Source organism: Mustelus asterias, chromosome 18 (genome assembly GCF_964213995.1).
Source record: "Mustelus asterias chromosome 18, sMusAst1.hap1.1, whole genome shotgun sequence".
NCBI lineage: Eukaryota > Metazoa > Chordata > Chondrichthyes > Carcharhiniformes > Triakidae > Mustelus > Mustelus asterias.
This window is the reverse complement of record NC_135818.1, coordinates 25,883,043-25,901,478: the sequence shown is the minus strand read 5'-3', so window position 1 is coordinate 25,901,478 and position 18,436 is coordinate 25,883,043. Positions and strand designations below refer to the sequence as shown.

Below are 18,436 nucleotides of genomic sequence, written 5' to 3'. Positions count from 1 at the left end.
ATCAACCAAACATTAACACATACATCTACCCTCCCTAAAGCCTCAGATTCCTTCCAAGGACATAGAACCACAAACTGCACTCAACACCCAAATTGAGGTCAAGGTTTTTTTTCAAAGGTTCAGTGTGACCTTTCAGTTTTTATATTCCATACCTCATAATTAAGACTCCTTCAAGATATTGCCAGCACAAACATGATTGAATTCTTGAATCACTGTCTGCTGGCCAATGTAATTTTGCCAAGAACCATAGGTATCCTGAAAAGGTTTGCCTCAGTTCAGTTCTACCAATTGGAAGAAATGAGAAACAGAAATAGAAGGATTTTCAGGCCGCTTTTCCAGCATAACCAAGACTTAGGCCAACTACAATCAAAATATACAAAGTATCAAGCAACAGGAAGCAACAACAGGAAGCAGCATTTCCCAATTGCGAAGGAAATTAAGACCGAATCTAAGATTGGAAACTGAAACTTGTGGTTGAAACTATATAAAAGGAGACAAGAGCCATCAAAGCTCAGTCGAGGCTGATGATTACAGTGATGCAGTACAGGCAAGCTGAAGACGACAGAAGCGAGATCCAGAAATTGAGAATAAGCAAATACTCAGTCACTGCAGCTGTTTTTGTGTTATTTGAATCTAGTGTTGGACCACCTACGCCATCCACACAAAGTTGAGGTTCTGCAAGTGTGTGCCATTTTTGGTGAAGTCTGTGCCCATAGAATGCAGGTTGGTTCTGCATTCACGTTGGCTGGGGATCAAGGTAACTCCTAGGAGAGTTGCTGAAATTCTTCATGAGGAAAACAAAACTTTGAAGGACTCCAAGTCTGCATTTGATACACTGAGCAGACTGCTCAGCCAACTCTCAAGATGTGTCTTAGTTGTACCTGCCATTTAATGTATAACATAATTAACCATAATTTACCTTTTAATTCATCTTTAACCTACTGGATTTTAGAGCATTGGAGAATACCCAAGATAATATTGTGTTTGCTTTGTTTGTATAATAAAAATTCTTCTGTTTTAAACTGAGAAATCTTGTGGCTTCATTCTTCAGTAAATAACCAGATTTCTTCTTTGTAAAAAAAAGTAACTGCTCTCATCCAAGATCGTGACAAACCTTTAATTGTTTTGAACACTTCAATTAAATGTGCAAGATCTCAATTCCATCACGAGAAGTTGAGCTGTCTCTTTAGAACAGAGAAGGTTATGAAGAGATTTGATAGATATTCAAAATTAAGGGTTTTGATGAGAACATTTATTAAAACCTTTCTAACGGGCAGGAACAGTGGAAAGGAGCGAATGTCCTTTTTCTTTGATGTAGCATTCTATAATCACCCCTTAATTCTCTCAAATAAAGCCTAATCTAAGCAACCTGTCCCCATAATCTGCCCTTTTGAGCCCAGATGTCATTCTGACAATGAAGAGACGGTAAAAAAATAATAATTTTCTGATATTTACCAGGAAGATGCAAAAAGGAGACATGGTAGTGCATGATGAGACGAGCAATGAGATAAGTGCATCCAAAATAAAAAGGGGATATATTGCATAAAATACACAAAACTCAAAGAATAAAAAGCCCCTGGTGCAGATGGATTGATTCCACATATTTTAAAAGAATCTCGGGAAGAGAAAGTAGAGGCATTACTAATCATATTTAATAATTTATTGGAAAAAGATATAGCGCCAGAGGATTGGTGGATAGTTAGCTTAATTCTTATATACAAAGGGGCAGAGCAGCCCAAATCTTCCTGTCGCTGGATCGGAGATAGGATATATGTCAGGAGATGCATGTCAGGATCCTATGGCCCAGCATGCAGTCTTACAGGGGAATTGCCTGGGAAGTTTAAAATTCCGAAAGGCCGATTCCCTGCTGCCTAGCCTTGATGGGTAGACACTTGGGTTAGCAACACACAATTTACCTGAGTACTTACTAGGGAAATGTCTCAGTTTATAACCTGGTCTAACAGCTGGACAGCTCCACAACTAATCCCCTCTTACCATCACCTGACTACCCCTCTTGACCAGACCTGACTAGCCCTCCCTCATCCACATAGTTTCCCTTTACTCACCCACTCACTAGCCCATTCATTCATTTATTAAAAGGACTTGGACTTTGAGTACAGAACTACTGCAATAAAAAGGAGGCACAGCCTCTTTTCCCCCAATTCTACTACGCTCACTGGACTATGCTCCCAGGAGATGCTGCGCAGCCCATTCCAGCTGCAGCCGGAGAGAAGATCCCTGAAGAAATGGGTAGTATCGTCAGATCAAGAAAAACCTCAAGGACAGCATTACCGCTATTTGGAAGATCTAAGCCTGGTTATAGACCAGTTAGCTGAACTTCAGTGGTAGGAAAAATAATGGAATTCCTGCTAATTGACAGAACACAAGAATACCTCAAATGAGGAAAAATAACGAAAATCGTGGGTTTCAAAAGGAAAAAAATCTTACTTAACCAAACCTGTGTTTTTGAAATAACAGAATAAACAATAGTTATCCTGATGTAATTTACCTGGATTTTCAAAAAACCTTCATAAAGTGCCTAACAAAGGTCAGAGAATGTGGAGTCTGACTAGTTCAAGACAGAAAGCAGAGAATGGGAGTGTAGAATAGTTTTTTCCAGATTGTCAGAAGGTGGGAAGTGGTGTTCCAAAAGGATCAGTGCTGGGACCACAGCTGTTCACAAGTTACATCAACAATCTGAAGTTTGGACTAAAAACACAATTTCTAAATTTGCAGACAACACCAAATTTGGGTGGGTGGGGGGCAGTGGGTAGTCAATACTCAGGAAAACTGCAACAAATTAAAGGAAGTAGGTTTAAATAGGTAACTATGTTACAAAAGTGCAGATGAATTTAACTGGACATGAGTTCACATGGACTATTCATAGAAAATACTGAATTTTTGACACTTAATTCATTCTCTTTTTCTACTGTGAATACATTGGCTGATGCTGGGGTATGATTTCATAATCCTTAGTCACAGACTAGTACCCTAAGCAGCAAGTGCTTCTGGGTTTAATAACTGGGGACAAGGCCATCACAGTCAAGCCCCGTACTGTCCTTGTCCAATGTCCCCACATAGACCTCCTTGCAGGATTCATTAGATAATCAGGACTGAGTATAGCGGCTGATTTATCCTTTCTGTAACCTAGCATGGAGATTAACGAACTTTGATTTGAGCTACAGGTGAGGGTTACAAGCTAGGTCCTTATTGTTCTGTATGTATCAGCTGCTCACAATGTTTGAGAGGCCTGGAGCCATTCCATTTCTAAATAACTTCCTCCAGTGCAGTCAGTGTCAGTTCAGGTGTTAGTCATTGCTCAATGAGCTGCACTCTTCCGGCTGAGTCAGGAGATTGTGTGGTTCAAGCCCCTCTCCACAGACTTGAGCAGGTGAGGTGACAGTATCTGCCTTGACATCAAGGCAGCATTAAACCAAGCGTGGCATCAAGGAACACTAAGAAAACGAGAGCTAATGGAATCGGGGGAAAGTTCTCCACTGGTTGAAGTCATGACCAAAGAAAGATGGAGGCTATTCATCTCAGCTCCAGGACATCACTGTAGAAGTTCCTCAAGATAGGCAGCATAGTGGGTAGCACTGCTGCCACTCAGTGCAAGGGAGCTGGGTTCGATTACGGGCTCGGGAGACTGTCTGTTTGGAGTTTGCACGTTCTCCCCATGTCTGCATGGGTTTCCTCCCACAGTCCAAAGATGTGCAGGTTGGTTGTGTTGGCCGTGGCTGGGTTACAAGGATAGAATGGAAGGGAGGTTCTGGGTGAGATATTCTTTTGGAGAGTTGGTGCAGACTCGATAGGCCACATGGGCTCTTTCTGCATTGTGGAGATTCTATGGTTATAGTGCCCTATGCCAACCATCTTGAGCTACTTCATCAACGACCTTCCTTCAAACATGAGGTTATCGATGGTTTGATTAATAATGATATCAGTGTTCAGCATCATCCACACTCCTTAGATGCTGAAGCCATGTGCAGCAGGATCTGGATAATGTTCAGACTTGGACTGTTAAGTAACATTTTGCACAAGCGCCAGGCAATGACCATTTTCAACAAGAGAAAATCCAACCATTGCTCTTGACATCCACTGGTATTTACATCAGCAAATCCCCACCATCAACATCCTGCAAGTTACCATTGACCAGGCACTGATCCAGACCAGCTAATTAAATACTGTGGCTACAAGAGGTCAGAGGCTTGGGATTCTGCAGTAACTCACCTCCTGACTTCCCAGTCATCTATGAACACAAATCAAAAGTGTAATAGAATATGTTCCACATGCCTGAATGAGTGCAGCTCCAACAACACAAGAAGTCCAACACTATCCAAGGCAAAGCAGTCCTCTTGATTGACGTCACATCCAGTAACTTAAACATTCGCTTTCTCCACCACTGGGGCAGCGTGCATCATCTAGAAGATGCAACTCGCTATGCTGCCTTCAAAAGCACCTTCAAAATCTGCAACCTCTACCATCTAGAATGACAAGGGCAGTGGATGCATGGAAACACCACCACCTGTAAGTTCCCCCTCAAAGCCACTCACCAACCTGACTTGGAAATGCATCTGCTGCTGGGTCAAAGTTCTGGAACTCACCACCAAAATCTAGGGGACAATTAGGGACGAGCAATAAATACTGGTATTGCCACATCCCAAGAACAAATTTAAAAAATCAAATTAGGTAGACATCCCAGAGCAGGAACTGAGTGAGTGCTGCACTGTCAGAAATGAGGTCATTTGATGAGACGTTAAAAGCCAGACCCTGTCTGCCTTCTCAGGTGGGTGTAAAACAACACATGACACTATTCAGAGAGGAGTCTGGTTGTCCAGACCATTTATCCCTCAACCAATATAACAAACATCTTATCTGGTCAATTATTTAACTTGCGCTTGTGGGAGCTTACTGTATACAAATTGGTTGCCATATTTCCTACAGTACAACTGCACACTTTGGGGACATCCTGATTGAGGTTGTGAAAGGCACACCTGATGGCAGAGATGTTTTTGGTGCGAAGTCTATCGAGGGCCTCTGCCCGTTCTTCTAGTTCATTCAGCTGATCCTGGATTTGTCGTGCCTTATCTGGCTCACCCGCTTCTTCTGCCATTGCCTTAAGAGAAAAGGAGGGAACGAGGGATTACTAGAGTGGAGATAATGGGTATCGGTATATATTGGTACTGTAAGACTCCAAACTAAAGACAGACTCTGACCAAGAGCTGTAACATGAATTGGCAGGGAAACTATCATATGGCTATCTAAACAAACAAAGATGTGCTCAGAACATAAAGGAGCATCAGTTGGGGAAACTAGCCTGAATGCATTTCTGTGCTACAGTGCGAGGGGGGCTAATCTCCCCATCAGCCATGGAGCTTCCCTTCTCACCATGGCTTTAAAATGAGTGTCTATTCATTATTTTGCAAAAGGGATTCCAGTCTCCTCTAAGATGTGCACATGCTTGGATGCACAAGCATCGCGCAAGCTGCTCACAAGATGTCCCCATTTTAGATAACAGATATGTGCAGCCATGCAAAAAAAAATTAAACTTGCCTCGCACTGAAATGAAAGGAACAAAAAAATTACAAGGAACATTGCTTCACAGAATTGATAATTCTGTGCAATTTGACAACCTACGCACTTTGGAAGGAGAAATTTGACAAGGAAGTATACTATGAAAGGTCTGACACTGGGAAGTTCCAAAGAACAAAGGGACCATGGCGTGTTTGTCCACAGATCTCTGAAGGCAGAAAGGCAGGTGAATAGGGTGGCCTTTATCCATCGGGGTATAGATTACAAAAGCAGAGGGGTCATGATGGAGTTGTTTAGAACTTTGGTGAGGCCACAGCTGGAATACTGTGTGCAGTTCTGGTTGCCACATTATAGAAAGGACGTGAACACACTAGAAGGGGTACAGAGGGGATTCACCAGCATGCTGCCTGGGATGGAACATTTAAGTTATGAAGAGAAGTTGGATAGGCTTCTGTTGTTCTCATTGCAGCAGAGAAGACTGAGGGGCGATCTGATTGAGGTGTTCAAGATTATGAGGGGCATGGACAGGGTGGATAGGGAGCAGCTGTTTCCCTTAGTTGAAGGGTCAGTTATGAAGGGACACAAGTTAAGAGTGAGAGGTGGAAGGTTTAGGGGCGATTTGAGGAAAAACCTTTTTACTCAGAGGATGGTGACAGTCTGAAATGCGCTGCCTGGGAGGGTGGTGGAGGCACGATGCCTCACATTCTTTAAAAAGTAACTGGATGAGTATTTGGCATACCATAACATTCAAGGCCATGTGCCAAGTGCTGTTAAGTGAGATTAGGTGGGCAGGTCAGGACATTTCATGTGTCGGTGCGGACTCGATGGGCCGAAGGACCTCTTTTTGCACTGTAGTAATCTGTGATTCTATCCAATAGACCCGAAAAACTTCTCTGTCATGTGCAAACCTTAATCAATGGAACATCTTACAGCACCACTGACCTGATTTGAGTGCGACTTGGGGTCTTTTGTCATTCTCTGCAAAAGATTCACTTCAACAAACTGAACTTGCCATAAGGAGCCGTGTTTTGGACAGGTATATCCAAGGAAAGCAGTGTAACACAAATTATCTGTTAGACTGCAAAAGGCCATTTTATGCCCCTCAGCTTGGTTCCCAAGATAGCTCTTGACCTGGTTTAATAGCCTCGTCTCCTGTCTCTCAGCTTAGTTCCCTGATAACTGAGGCATCTGAACGTATCAACACTAGCACATGCAATTTTGAGAAAATGAGTTTTCTGAAAACATCAGGATAAAAGTTTGACGGTGCCAACACAAAGTAGTCAAGCTAATCTGACTTCATTTCCACAATTTTCCTACAGGCCTCTTTCTCTCCCCACCCCAATACCAATAAAGCAAACAGTTCATTACGAAAGAGTGGTTAACCTCGGGGGTTGAGAGCAAATAACTCAAGAGCTGGGGATTCTACGATTGTAGAATATCTGTGCCAGAGGCTTGAGCTCCTTAGAAATGATGAGCCACAATCTTGGGCAGAAGGTGAAGACAGAGAGACAACAAACATCTCAGGGAAAGCCTGTCTGCGGTGCTTTAGTCTTTTCCTGTACATAACTATTTGCAACTTACCCGGAGGAACTGGTGCAACAGTAGTGACAAAATGTGGCACTGCACAAAGTAAGGCACAAAAAGAAAAGATAATTTCTCACAAACCACCTGACAAAAGATGTACAGCGAATCTTGAGAGAGTTTAATTTACCAACACATTGTGTGGATCACCAAAGGTACTGCCGCGCGAGTACAGCTCAGCCTCCAGTAAAAATAAACAGTTTGTCATCCAAAGTGACAAGGGTGGGGGGGCAAGAAGGGGCCATCATTACCTGAATTTTAATACAAAGTTACATTTGTAACACACTCATCATTACAAAACCACACAATTCTGGTGTAAAAGCAAATTATAACTTGCATCTACACAATACTTCAATGTCCTGAGGTATTGCACAAACTAAAGTGAGTGGAAGGGGAATGCAAACCAGAGTGCAAGGCATGAGGACAGGGTGATCAAACGCCAGGTTAGAAAGGAGGGCTTTGAAAAAGTTTTGAAAGGTTGAGAGAGAAATAAACAGACGCGAAGAGGTTTAGGGAAGGAGTTCCAAAGAATGAAACTAAGGGCAGGATCGGAAGACAAAAGTGCTGGGAGAGGTGTAAGGTTAGAGAAGGAAAACAGTGGGGCTGTGTAGAGATTCAAAGATGAAGCTTTTAAATTTAATGCAATGGAGGGCGAGGGCAGACGTTTATAATGAAAATATATAATGGAGTATAAAAATAGATAAATGACTTCAAAGTTCAAACCAAATTATGTGCCCCTAGTCCGACCTCTAATCCCAACTTTACATGATTACAACACTTGGGTTTGGAAGCCCTACAGATCTTTTCCACCCCTTAACCCCCAGTCTCTGATGAGTTTTCCAGCAACGATTTTTTAAAAATTGTCTATACTCTTATTCTGACCTTCTTAGCCTTGGTCAACTCACATCCCAAACAAACTTCTCAAGCTGAGGTACTATCAATCCAGATGGTCCCTTTAGAAGATAGTTCCTCTTCTCTACATCCTCTACTCTTTCCTCCCCTCCATCTCATCTATCCTCACATCACCCCACTTAGTTTTCCTGTTTTCATCCTTTGCTCCACAACCCAATTATCCCTGCATCCCCAAACCCCAGACAAACTGAGTGACATACCATGTACAAAAAGTAACACACACATCCACATATACATCATGTCACTCACCTTTTCTTTCATAAGCTGAGTCTTTTTCATAGCGTAATTGGAAGGTGCTTTCCTGAATCGGTCTTTTTCCTTCACAATCTGCAACAGAACAGAACAGAACTGCTCAACAAGGGCAAAAACATGACTATTACTCTCAGTTTTGACAGCTCCACCAAGTGTTAAGCTTCTCTAAATATTGTCAAAATCTCCATTGTCCAAATAGTCTCTCATAATAGTCAATTCCCCACAACACTTCAATTTGAAGTTTCAAATTTGACTCAGAAATTTAACACTCTCGACAGATACTACCAGACCTGCTTAGCTTTTCCAACACTTTTTCATTCCTCACAAAATTTATTATTTATTTGTATCACAAGTAGACTTAAATTAACACTGCAATGAAGTTACTGTGAAAATCCCCTAGTTACCACACTCCGGCACCTGTTCAGGTACAGAGGGAGAATTTTTCAAGGCCAATGCACCTAACCAGTACGTCTTTCGGATTGTAGGAGGAAATTGGAGCATCCGGAGGAAATCATGCAGACACGGGGAGAACATGCAAACTCCGCACAGACAGTAACCTTAGTCGGAAATTAAAACTGGGTCCCTGACGATGTGAGACAGCAGTGCTAACCACTATGCCAACGTGCCACCTTTGAGCCTTGTGTTCGTAAATTCAGTACCTGTATTAGTATTGAGGTATAGAAACCAGGAGAATTCCATAATCCCTGTTTTTCTGTCAAGTCTAATAAAACATGTTAATCTGACTGTTATTTGCGGTCCACATGTTTTACAATGTGTTCAAATAGTTTAATGTTGCAGTAGCAACCCCAAGAACTTATGCATTAAACATTGGTCAGTCACCTTTTGACTCAGAGTCAAATCAAGCCCAGACCAATGGAGGTTATACCATCTTCTGGTTGTATGGGACCAACTTGAAATGAACCACTCACACCAACAGGATGAAATGCTCTAACTCTAGCATTAGGTTTGCAATCTCAGAGGCTACAGTAGATACTGTGAAATATGGAACAAGGTCAGACACAACGTTGGCAATGCACTCTGCTGCACCCTTTCATAAAATGACCAGGAATCATTAAGTGGTTAGTAATCTCTTTGATGGGGATAATGGGTAAAGTGTGGATTTCACCTGAGTGGAATGCATTTAACCACAAACCAAATAATAACGGGGATTGAAAATGGCATTTAATGATTTTGCCCGCCGAGTTGGCTCTTGATAAGTAACATACCTCTTCAATGTCACGGTCATTGAATTTGTACTCCAGTGCCTGTTTGATCTGCTGCTCCTTCTTGTTGACTTCATCCATGGTTGGTAACTGCATTCCTCCCATCATTATCTGTAATAATGGGACTCAAGTTAAGCTATCTTGATGAGACTCTGGACTTGCTGCCCTGGGACTACATAACATAATTCCTCCAACCCGGTTTGAGCAATAAGCAGGGCTGAAAACCAGCAGTTACCCTGTATACTTTCCAAAGGCTTTTGTAGCAGGGGCCCTAATGTCATTAAGCAATTTCTATCTTGCATGTAAATCTTTCCAGTACCAGCGCACAAGGTTGTGTTAAGACATTGGTCTTGCAGCTCACCAACTGCGACAATTCCATCACATTCTTCATTTTAGATACACAAAACCAAAACTAACAAATCCCCCACAACTCACCGTCTCCCTCCATTTCATGAACTCTGTTTCTGTGAACTCTTGGTTTGACACAAACTCGAGACGAAACACCCGTTCATCTGAGCCATGTCTGCAAAAGACAAAAAACACACTTATCAAAAGAGGCAAAAGTAGGTGGACTTGTATCACTGTACTTGTATCACTGCTACTTGCAGTTAATCCGGGAAGTACTGAAATTGGTGCGGTTGACTTCTGCAAGACTTGTCACACATGTCAAATGGTTGGAAAACTCCAGCCATTAATTAAGCCAGTTCCACTGATCCCTATATTCAGTTTCAATGAATCATTTAGTGAATCTGTGGGATCCTTGCCCGAAACCACACTATCATGGATTTGACCATAAAGTCCCCAGAGATCCCTCCCTTAAAAAATATTACTGCGAGGATGGTAAATGAAAGGTGAATTCAGTTTTTCACCAAGTATAGATTTCCCAGCGAAATTCAATCCAACCACGATTCAAAATTTGTTTCATGGGTATTCCAAGAAATTCTGTGCAGTTTAAGAATAAAACAACTTAAATCAACTGCACCCACAATGACGAGGGCATTGGAAAGATGCCATCAAACTTTAAAAACAAAGATCAAAGCTTATTCCCTTGAATATCCAAAGGACTTGGATAGATGAATTTCATTTTTATTGTTTGCAATTAGGGATGCAAGTCATGAATCAACAGGTTTCGGTCCCTTTGAGTTAGTCTATTGGCCTGAAGTAAAAAGACTATTTGTATATATAAAAGATAAATTTATGGATCAAGAGGAGGAATTTACTCTCTGCCTGTGTCCCAAGTTCCGAGAAACTGTCAAAAATATGTACAGCTGCTGTAGAACACCGAAACTTATAAACTTTATTTATATGCTACAAGTGTTGGTCAATCTCTCCATCTGCTTAGACGTTATCACCTTTGGATTTAGGACCTGGGATCACAATTGAACGAACTATGGAGAGGGGATTATTGTGTTGATCGCATACAAGATAGGTGCCATGAGTTTATGATGTTAAAATGCGCAGTATTTTTTTTAAACCCTTACTTCAGCCATGTCTTTTTTTGAGAGGGGATGTGTGTTGATCCATGTGCTTTTGGAGGGGAAAAAGAACTACATTTCATGTCATGGGGATGTGCCCTTTAAGAATTAGGTTCCTCTCCATGATTTCTGTGAAAGCACCTTGCTTCCAATAACTGATCATATGGCCAAGTTGCCTGGGAGATAAACAATCAGAAAAGGGTTACAGGATTCAATTACAAGGATGAGCAGATAATGGGTGTGGCTCTGGTCTCGAACAGAATTTTAGTTTTAGAAAAAGCTTGCTGCAGAAAACATCTCTTTCGTGCAAAGGTTCAGGTGAAATTCTGTGCAGGCTAAAAGAGTTTCAATGACTCTTAAAAGTGAGACCGCATTTGGTGTATTGATGCAGTTCTGGTCACCACGCTACCAGAAGGACATGAAAGCTTTGGAGAGAGTGCAAAGAAGGTTCACCAGGATGTTGCCTGATCTCAAAGGCATTGGCTATGAGGAGAGGTTGAATAAACTACGATTGTTTTTACTAAAAAGACAGAGGCGGAGGGGAAGCCTGATAGAGGTCTACAAAATCATGAGAGGCATAGACAGGGTGGATAGTCAGAGGCTTTTCCCCAGGGATTACAAGGGGGCACATGTTCAAGGGAGAGGGGAAAAATTCAAGCGAGATGCGCAAGGGAGGTTTTTCATGCAGAATGGTGGGTGCCTGGAATACACTGCCAGAGGTGATGGTGGAATCAGGCACATTAGCAACACTTAAGAGGCATCTGAATGGGTACATAATATGGAGGGAATAGAGAGATATGGACCCAGCAAGGGCAGAAGGTTTCTTTTAGTTTAGTTAGGGCCATCATGATTGGCATGGGCTGGAAGGACCGAAGGGCCTATTTCTATGCTGTACTTTTCTTTGTTCAGGGAGAGTTTTAGATGTAGTACTCCAGTAAGAGAAGATTTTAAGGGAAATCCTTGACAGAAGCAGAGAGCACGAAAAATCTCAACCCTTATACAAATCTTTGAAATAGTACTCAGCCCAAGTGGTTAATCTTCCAATTTCTGATAAGTAACCAACTTGAGTTAAATGGATGTACAAAGAAGGTTCAGTTAAGAAGTTTGGTTTGAAGTACAAGGATCAGTGCTCATTGTATTTTTATATTTAATGTAACTAATTACTTTACAGATTTGTTTTCAGATTCTGATTTTTGTGACATAAACAGGAAGTGGTCATTCACCCCCTCAAGCCCCATTCCATCATTTTCAATTGCTCTGCAGCCTCAAAAGCTCTTTTTATGGGTGATAATGGGGGCACTATCCTGTGTGTGAAGTTCCTTCCTAACAGCCTAGCTCTAATTTTAAGGTTACGCCCTGTTGTTCTGGATTTTCTTAGAAGAAATTATTTCTCGCCATCTACCTTATTAACTCTAATTACCTTAACCACCCCATTACATTATTCCTTCATCTCAGCTGCAAAGAATCTGTGCCTATTTTTGGTGAAGGATCGGTTTCAGTTTGGCTGCAATACCAAATTTACTTTTAGGCTGCCCTAAAGTGATTTGGCTGATTTGTGAGGAGTGGTTACTCTATTACAGGATCAGAGAGTTGATTCTATCCATCAAACCACACTCTACCAGCAATTATTTACAGCAATTTGCAGCACTGGAAAGAAGCTGGCAGAATAAAATGTGTTCAATAGGAATGAAGGGACCATTCCCTTCCTGGTACCTACCGTAACTGCAGGCCTTTGTTTGTTCTTGAACTGCCCAGTTGATAGACCTTTCCAGTTTCTACAACACCAGTGATTTCTGCGACCTGGAAACAAAGATATATTTACAACTACCAACCACGCATGTACTAGCGTATGTCAGGAATCTTAATTGCAGGGTACACCAGGGTAGACAACAGTAAAAGAGATGAACTAACTAATGCCAAGCTTGCATCTCAAAAGCCTGTAGGGAATGTTAAAGTGAGTTTTTCAGTTTCAGTAAGAAGTAAGATAGAGCAGACATGGTGCAATAAGTCTTGACTACAATTGAGTGACGATGCTGACAGGAGGAAGGAAGCATGTGTTACTTAAGAGTCCAGAAGGAAAATTCAGAGAAGCATGACCATGAAATGAATGAAACAGTGACATAAAAATTGAGAAAGCACGGAGTGGTACAAGGGTGAAAGGTGTGTGGCAGCGACTACATCCTGCTGCATACTGACCCTAGACGTTGACCATCATTCATCTTAGCACCACATTGATGTAATACACCATCAGCTACAACTCCATACTTGCCCTGTATACTGGCTTCCCATTGCTGTTTCCAATGCCAATGCGGACAAAGCAACCAACTGCTGTTTTGGAAAAGAAGGGCATGTGACACCATCGCTCCAGCTTATATCGTGAAAGTCTGATTTTATTGAGTTCCTCTGGCAAAGTGACCGGAAGTGACTTGGCTGGAACTTCCTCTTTTCTGTCCAAATAAAAACAAAGTTAATCTCAGCAACAATGAACTGAAATTCTCATATTAGCACTCGACACAGCAAGTATCACAACACCATTTCCAATCACAGAATATCAACCAGGTTGCCTCTTCCAACTGCTTCCCTTGAATCCATTAAATGTGCGTGGTGAGGGTAGAATCAGGTTCAGCTTCACATCGCTTCTGGGTTTGAAATTGTCCTACCACTATACTGTCAGTATACAAATCTAGATTAACAAAACCACATCACTACTTCTCAAAGATGTGCACAAAATAATAGAAGCATCACTAGAGTTCCTTCTTCTTTCTCTCCTGTCACCATCACAGGCCCTTTCATTAAGAGCTCAGATATGCTCCATGCTTCTCTTGCATACTCTACAGGGCTGACCAGCCCGTCCCCTCCTCGCACTGTCATTCCCATCCAGTGTACTTGCTGGATGTTGCCCGCAACAACCTCTTTCCCATCCTCCTCACCCCAAACACTACAGGTTCCTTGGATCCGCGGGAAGATCATCAAGTGCGACTCCCTTGTGAACAAGGCTCTTACAATCTCCCCAGCCTTACTGCTGATGTGAAATGAAGCTTGGCTAGCCATGGCCTTCACGGAAGTCTCCCCAGCTACCTTCCATCAACTCTCCTTTATTTGTCAGATCCAACACCAAGATATCTTTATTATTTTCCTCCATTAGGCTCTGCATTGGGTGCCAACCCATTGTCGCTGATTTCAATTTTCATCTTTACTCCCTGGCTGTCTTTCGTCCAAATTCACTGCCCTCCCATCAAGGGCATGGAGGAGCTGTTGAAAAGGGACAGCTAAACCCCAAACACTACTTCAGTGTTTCCCTCCCTACCTCCTTCTCTAACCAAAAAAAGACGTCAGGAGGACCACAAGCAAGGGAAAGGTGAGTTGAGATTCTCTTATCCTTTTACCTGTGTAAGGGAGGTATGGCAGTTACGGCAGTGGTATGCTCCTCCTGCCAGATGTGGGAAATTAGGGAGCAATCTAGTCTACCTGACAACTTTGTCTGCAGGAAATGTGGCCAGTTACAACTCCTCAGACCGCATTGTTCGGTTGTAGCGGCAGATGGATGCACTGTGGAGCATACAGGAAGCAGAGAGTGTGATAGACACTAGTTACAGTGAGATTGTCACACCACAGGTTCAGTCAGGTAGATGGGTGACCGCCAGGAGAGGTAGGCGGGTAGTGCGAGTGTCTCCTGTGGCTATTCCCCTTTCAAACAGGTATACCGTTTTGGATACTTTTGAGGGGGATAGTCTGTCAGGGGAAGATACCAGCAGCAGCCAGGCCTGTGGCACCACACCTGGTTTTGCTGTACAGCAGGATCGGGCAAAGAGCAAGCGAGCAGTAGTAATAGGGGACTCGCTAGTTAGAGGCACAGATAGGCATTTCTGTGGCCGTGATTGAGACTCCAGAATGGTGTGTTGCCTCCCTGGTGCCAGGATTAAGGACGTCTCTGAGCGGTTGCAGGACATTCTTAAGTGGGAGGATGAGCAGCCAGGGTCATTGTATATATTGGTACCAACGAAATAGGTAGGAAAAGGAATGAGGTAGTGAAGTGTGAATAGAGAGAGTTAGGTAGAAGGCTAAAGTGCAGGACCTCGAAGGTAGTAAGTTCTGAACTACTACTGGTGCCATTTGCTAGTGAGAGTAGGAATAGGAAGATTAGGCAGATGAATGCGTGGCTTGAGAGCTGGTGCAGAGGATCTCTTCTGGGGAAGGGGTGACCTGTTCAATAGGGATGGGTTACACCTGAACTGGAGGGGGACTAATATCCTGGTGGGGAGATTTGCTAGAGCCACTTGGGAGGGTTTAAACTAGTTTGGTAGGGGGGGTGGGACCCAAAGCAGTAGGGAGACAGAAGAGAAGGTTGAGGACAGCACCGAAGTTAAAGAGAGCACATTAAATAGTAAAGGCAGTGTCAGTAATCCTAGCACCACAGATCAGGCAAAAGCATAGCAGGGGGCAAGAGAAGTCCAGATTAAACTGCATTTATTTCAATGTAAGAGGCCTGACGGGCAAGGCAGATGCATTCAGGGCATGGATGGGTACATGGGACTGGAATATTATAGCAATTACTGAAACATGGCTAAGAGAGGGACAGGACTGGCAGCTCAATGTTCCAGGGTGCAGATGCTATAGGAAAGATAGAACAAGAGGTGAGAGGGGAGGGGGAGTTGCACTTTTGGTTCAGGAAAACATCACAGCAGTACTGAGGGGGCAAATATCCAGGGTCTATATGGGTAGAACTGAGAAATAAGGGGAAAATCACTTTGATAGGGTTGTACTATAGGCCTCCAAATAGTCCGCGGCAAATTGAGGAGCAAATATGTAAGGAGAGTACAGATAGCTCCAAGAAAAATAGTTGGGGATTTTAACTTTCCCAACATTGACTGGGACAGCCATAGTAGTAGAGGGTTGGATGGAGAGAAATTTGTTGAGTGTATTCAGGAGGAATTTCTCATTCAGTATGTGGATGGCCTGACTAGAGAGGGGGCAAAACTTGACCTCCTCTTGGGTAATAAGGAAGGGCAGGTGACAGAAGTGTTAGTGAGGGATTACTTTGGGACCAGTGACCATAGTTCTATTAGTTTCAAGATAACTATGGAGACTGATAGGTCTGGCCCAAAAGTTAAAATTCTAAATTGGGGCAAGTCCAATTTTGATGGTATCAGGCAGGAACTTTCAAAAGTTAATTGGGGGACTCTGTGGGAAGGCAAAGGGACGTCTGGTAAGTTGGAGGCTTTCAAAAGTGTGTTAACCAGGGTTCAGGGTAAGCACATTCCTCAGAGTGAAGGGCAAGGCTGGTAGAAGTAGGGAACCCTGAACGACTCGGAATATAGAGGCCCTGGTCAAGAGGAAGGAGGAGGCACATGACGTGCATAGAGCAGCTGGGATCAAGTGAATCCCTTGAAGAGTATAGGGGGTACAGGAGTAGAGTTAAGAGAGAAATCAGGAGGGCAAAAAGGGGAATGCAGTTTAGGGAGTTAGGTAGAAAGTTAAAAAACAGGACCTCTAGGGATTACTCCCTGTACTAGGAATTGGAAGATGTGCAGCTCAACACATGGCTAAACAGCTGGTGCAGGAGGGAGGGTTTCAGATATCTGGACCATTGGGGTCTCTTCCGGGGCAGGTGGGACCTGTACAAGAAGGACGGGTTGCATCTAAACTGGAACGGCATAAATATTCTGGCCGGCAGGCTTGCTAATGTCACGGAAGGACTTAACTAGTTTGGCAGGGGGGTGGGAGCCAAAGCAAAGGTGAATTAACTGAAGGGGAACCAGAGAGTAGGGCCACTAAGACTCAGAGAAAGAGCAGGCAGGGTGTGGTTGCTAATCAAAGAGGGTGTGGTAGACTGAAGTACATTTGTTTCAATACAAGAACTGTAACAGGTAAGGCAGATGAACTTAGAGCTTGGATTAATATTCGGAACTATGTTGTTATTGCTACTACAGAGACTTGGTTAAGAGGACAGAAGTGGCAGCTTAACATTCCAGGATACAGATGTTTCAGGCGGGATAGAGGGGGATGTAAAAGGGTGGGGGAGTTGCACTACTGGTTAAGGAGAATATCACAGCTGTACTGCGGGAGGACACCTCGCAGAGTCACACAGCGAGGCAATATGGGTAGAGCTCAGGAATAGGAAGGGTGTAGTCACAATGAACTACAAGGTTTACTACAAGGCACGCAACAGCCAGCGGGAGACAGAGGAACAGATATGTAGGCAGATTTTGGCACGGTGTAAAAGTAACAGGGTTGTTGTGGTGGGAGATTTTAACTTCCCCTATATTGACTGGGACTCACTTAGTGCTGGGGCGTGGATGGGGCAGAGTTTGTAAGGAGCATCCAGGAGGGCTTCTTGAAACAGTATGTAGATAGTCCAACTAGGGAAGGGGCCATACTGGACCTGGTATTGGGGAATGAGTCCAGCCATGTTGGTCGACGTTTCAATAGGAGAGCAGTTCAGGAACAGTGACTACAATTCAGTAAGCTTTAACGTACTGATGGATAAAGAAAAATGTAGTCCTTAAGTTAAGGTGCTAAACTGGGGGAAGGCTAATAACAACAATATTAGGCAGGAACTGAAGAATGTAAATTGGGGGCTGATGTTTGAGGGCAAATCAACATCTGGCAAGTGGGAGGCTTTCAAGTGTAAGTTGTTAGGGATTCAGAACCAGCACATTCCTGTAAGGATGAAGGATAAGTATGTCAAGTTTTGGGAACCTTGGATAACGAGATATTGTGAGCCTAGTCAAAGAGAAAAAGGAAGCATTTGTCAAGGGTAGAAGGCTGGGAACACACGAAGCAAGTGTGGAATACAAGGAAAGTAGAAAGAAACTTAAGCAGGAAGTAAGGAGGGCTAAAAGGGGTCACGAAAAATCATTGGCCAGCGGGATTAAGGAAAATCCCAAGGCTTTTTATACATATATAAAGAACAAGAGGGTAGCTAGGGAGAGGGTTGGCCCACTCACAGACTGGGGAGGGAATCTATGCGTGGAGCCAGAGGAAATGGGCGAGATATTAAATGAGTACTTTGCGTCAGTATTCACCAGAGAAGGACTTGGTGGATGACGAAACTGGGAAAGGGTGTGTAGATTGAGTCATATTGAGATCAAAAAGGAGGTGGTATTGAGGTTCTTGAGAAACATTAAGGTAGACAAGTCCCCAGGGCCTGATATACCCCAAAATACTGAGAGAGGCAAGGGAGGAAATTGCTGGGGCCCCAAGAGAAATCTTTGTATCCTCACTAGCTACAGGGGAGTTCCCAGAGGATTGGAGAATAGCCAATGTTGTTCCTTTGTTTAAGGGTAGCAAAAATAATCCAGGTAATTACAGGCTGATGAGCCTTATGTCAGTAGAAGGGAAATTATTGGAGAGGAATCTTCAAGACAGGACTTACTCCCACTTGGAAATAAGTGGACATATTATCGAGAGGCAACATGGTTTTGTGAAGGGGAGGTCATGTCTCGCTAACTTGATAGAGTT

The 18,436-nt window shown here is 43.1% G+C and overlaps 1 protein-coding gene across 1 annotated transcript in view; it reads right to left on the bottom strand.

Annotated features, from left to right (window-relative positions):
• Positions 1-18,436, bottom strand: part of rtf1 (RTF1 homolog, Paf1/RNA polymerase II complex component) — a 68,033-nt gene that overhangs the window by 7,830 nt on the left and 41,767 nt on the right. Inside the window, exons 8-13 of the mRNA XM_078233574.1 lie at positions 13,245-13,422; positions 12,693-12,775; positions 9,936-10,023; positions 9,504-9,611; positions 8,275-8,352; positions 4,995-5,116 (exon numbers count right to left, since the gene is read on the bottom strand). Of these exons, the coding sequence (XP_078089700.1) occupies positions 4,995-5,116; positions 8,275-8,352; positions 9,504-9,611; positions 9,936-10,023; positions 12,693-12,775; positions 13,245-13,422 (657 nt within the window). The remainder of the gene's footprint in view (positions 1-4,994; positions 5,117-8,274; positions 8,353-9,503; positions 9,612-9,935; positions 10,024-12,692; positions 12,776-13,244; positions 13,423-18,436) is intronic.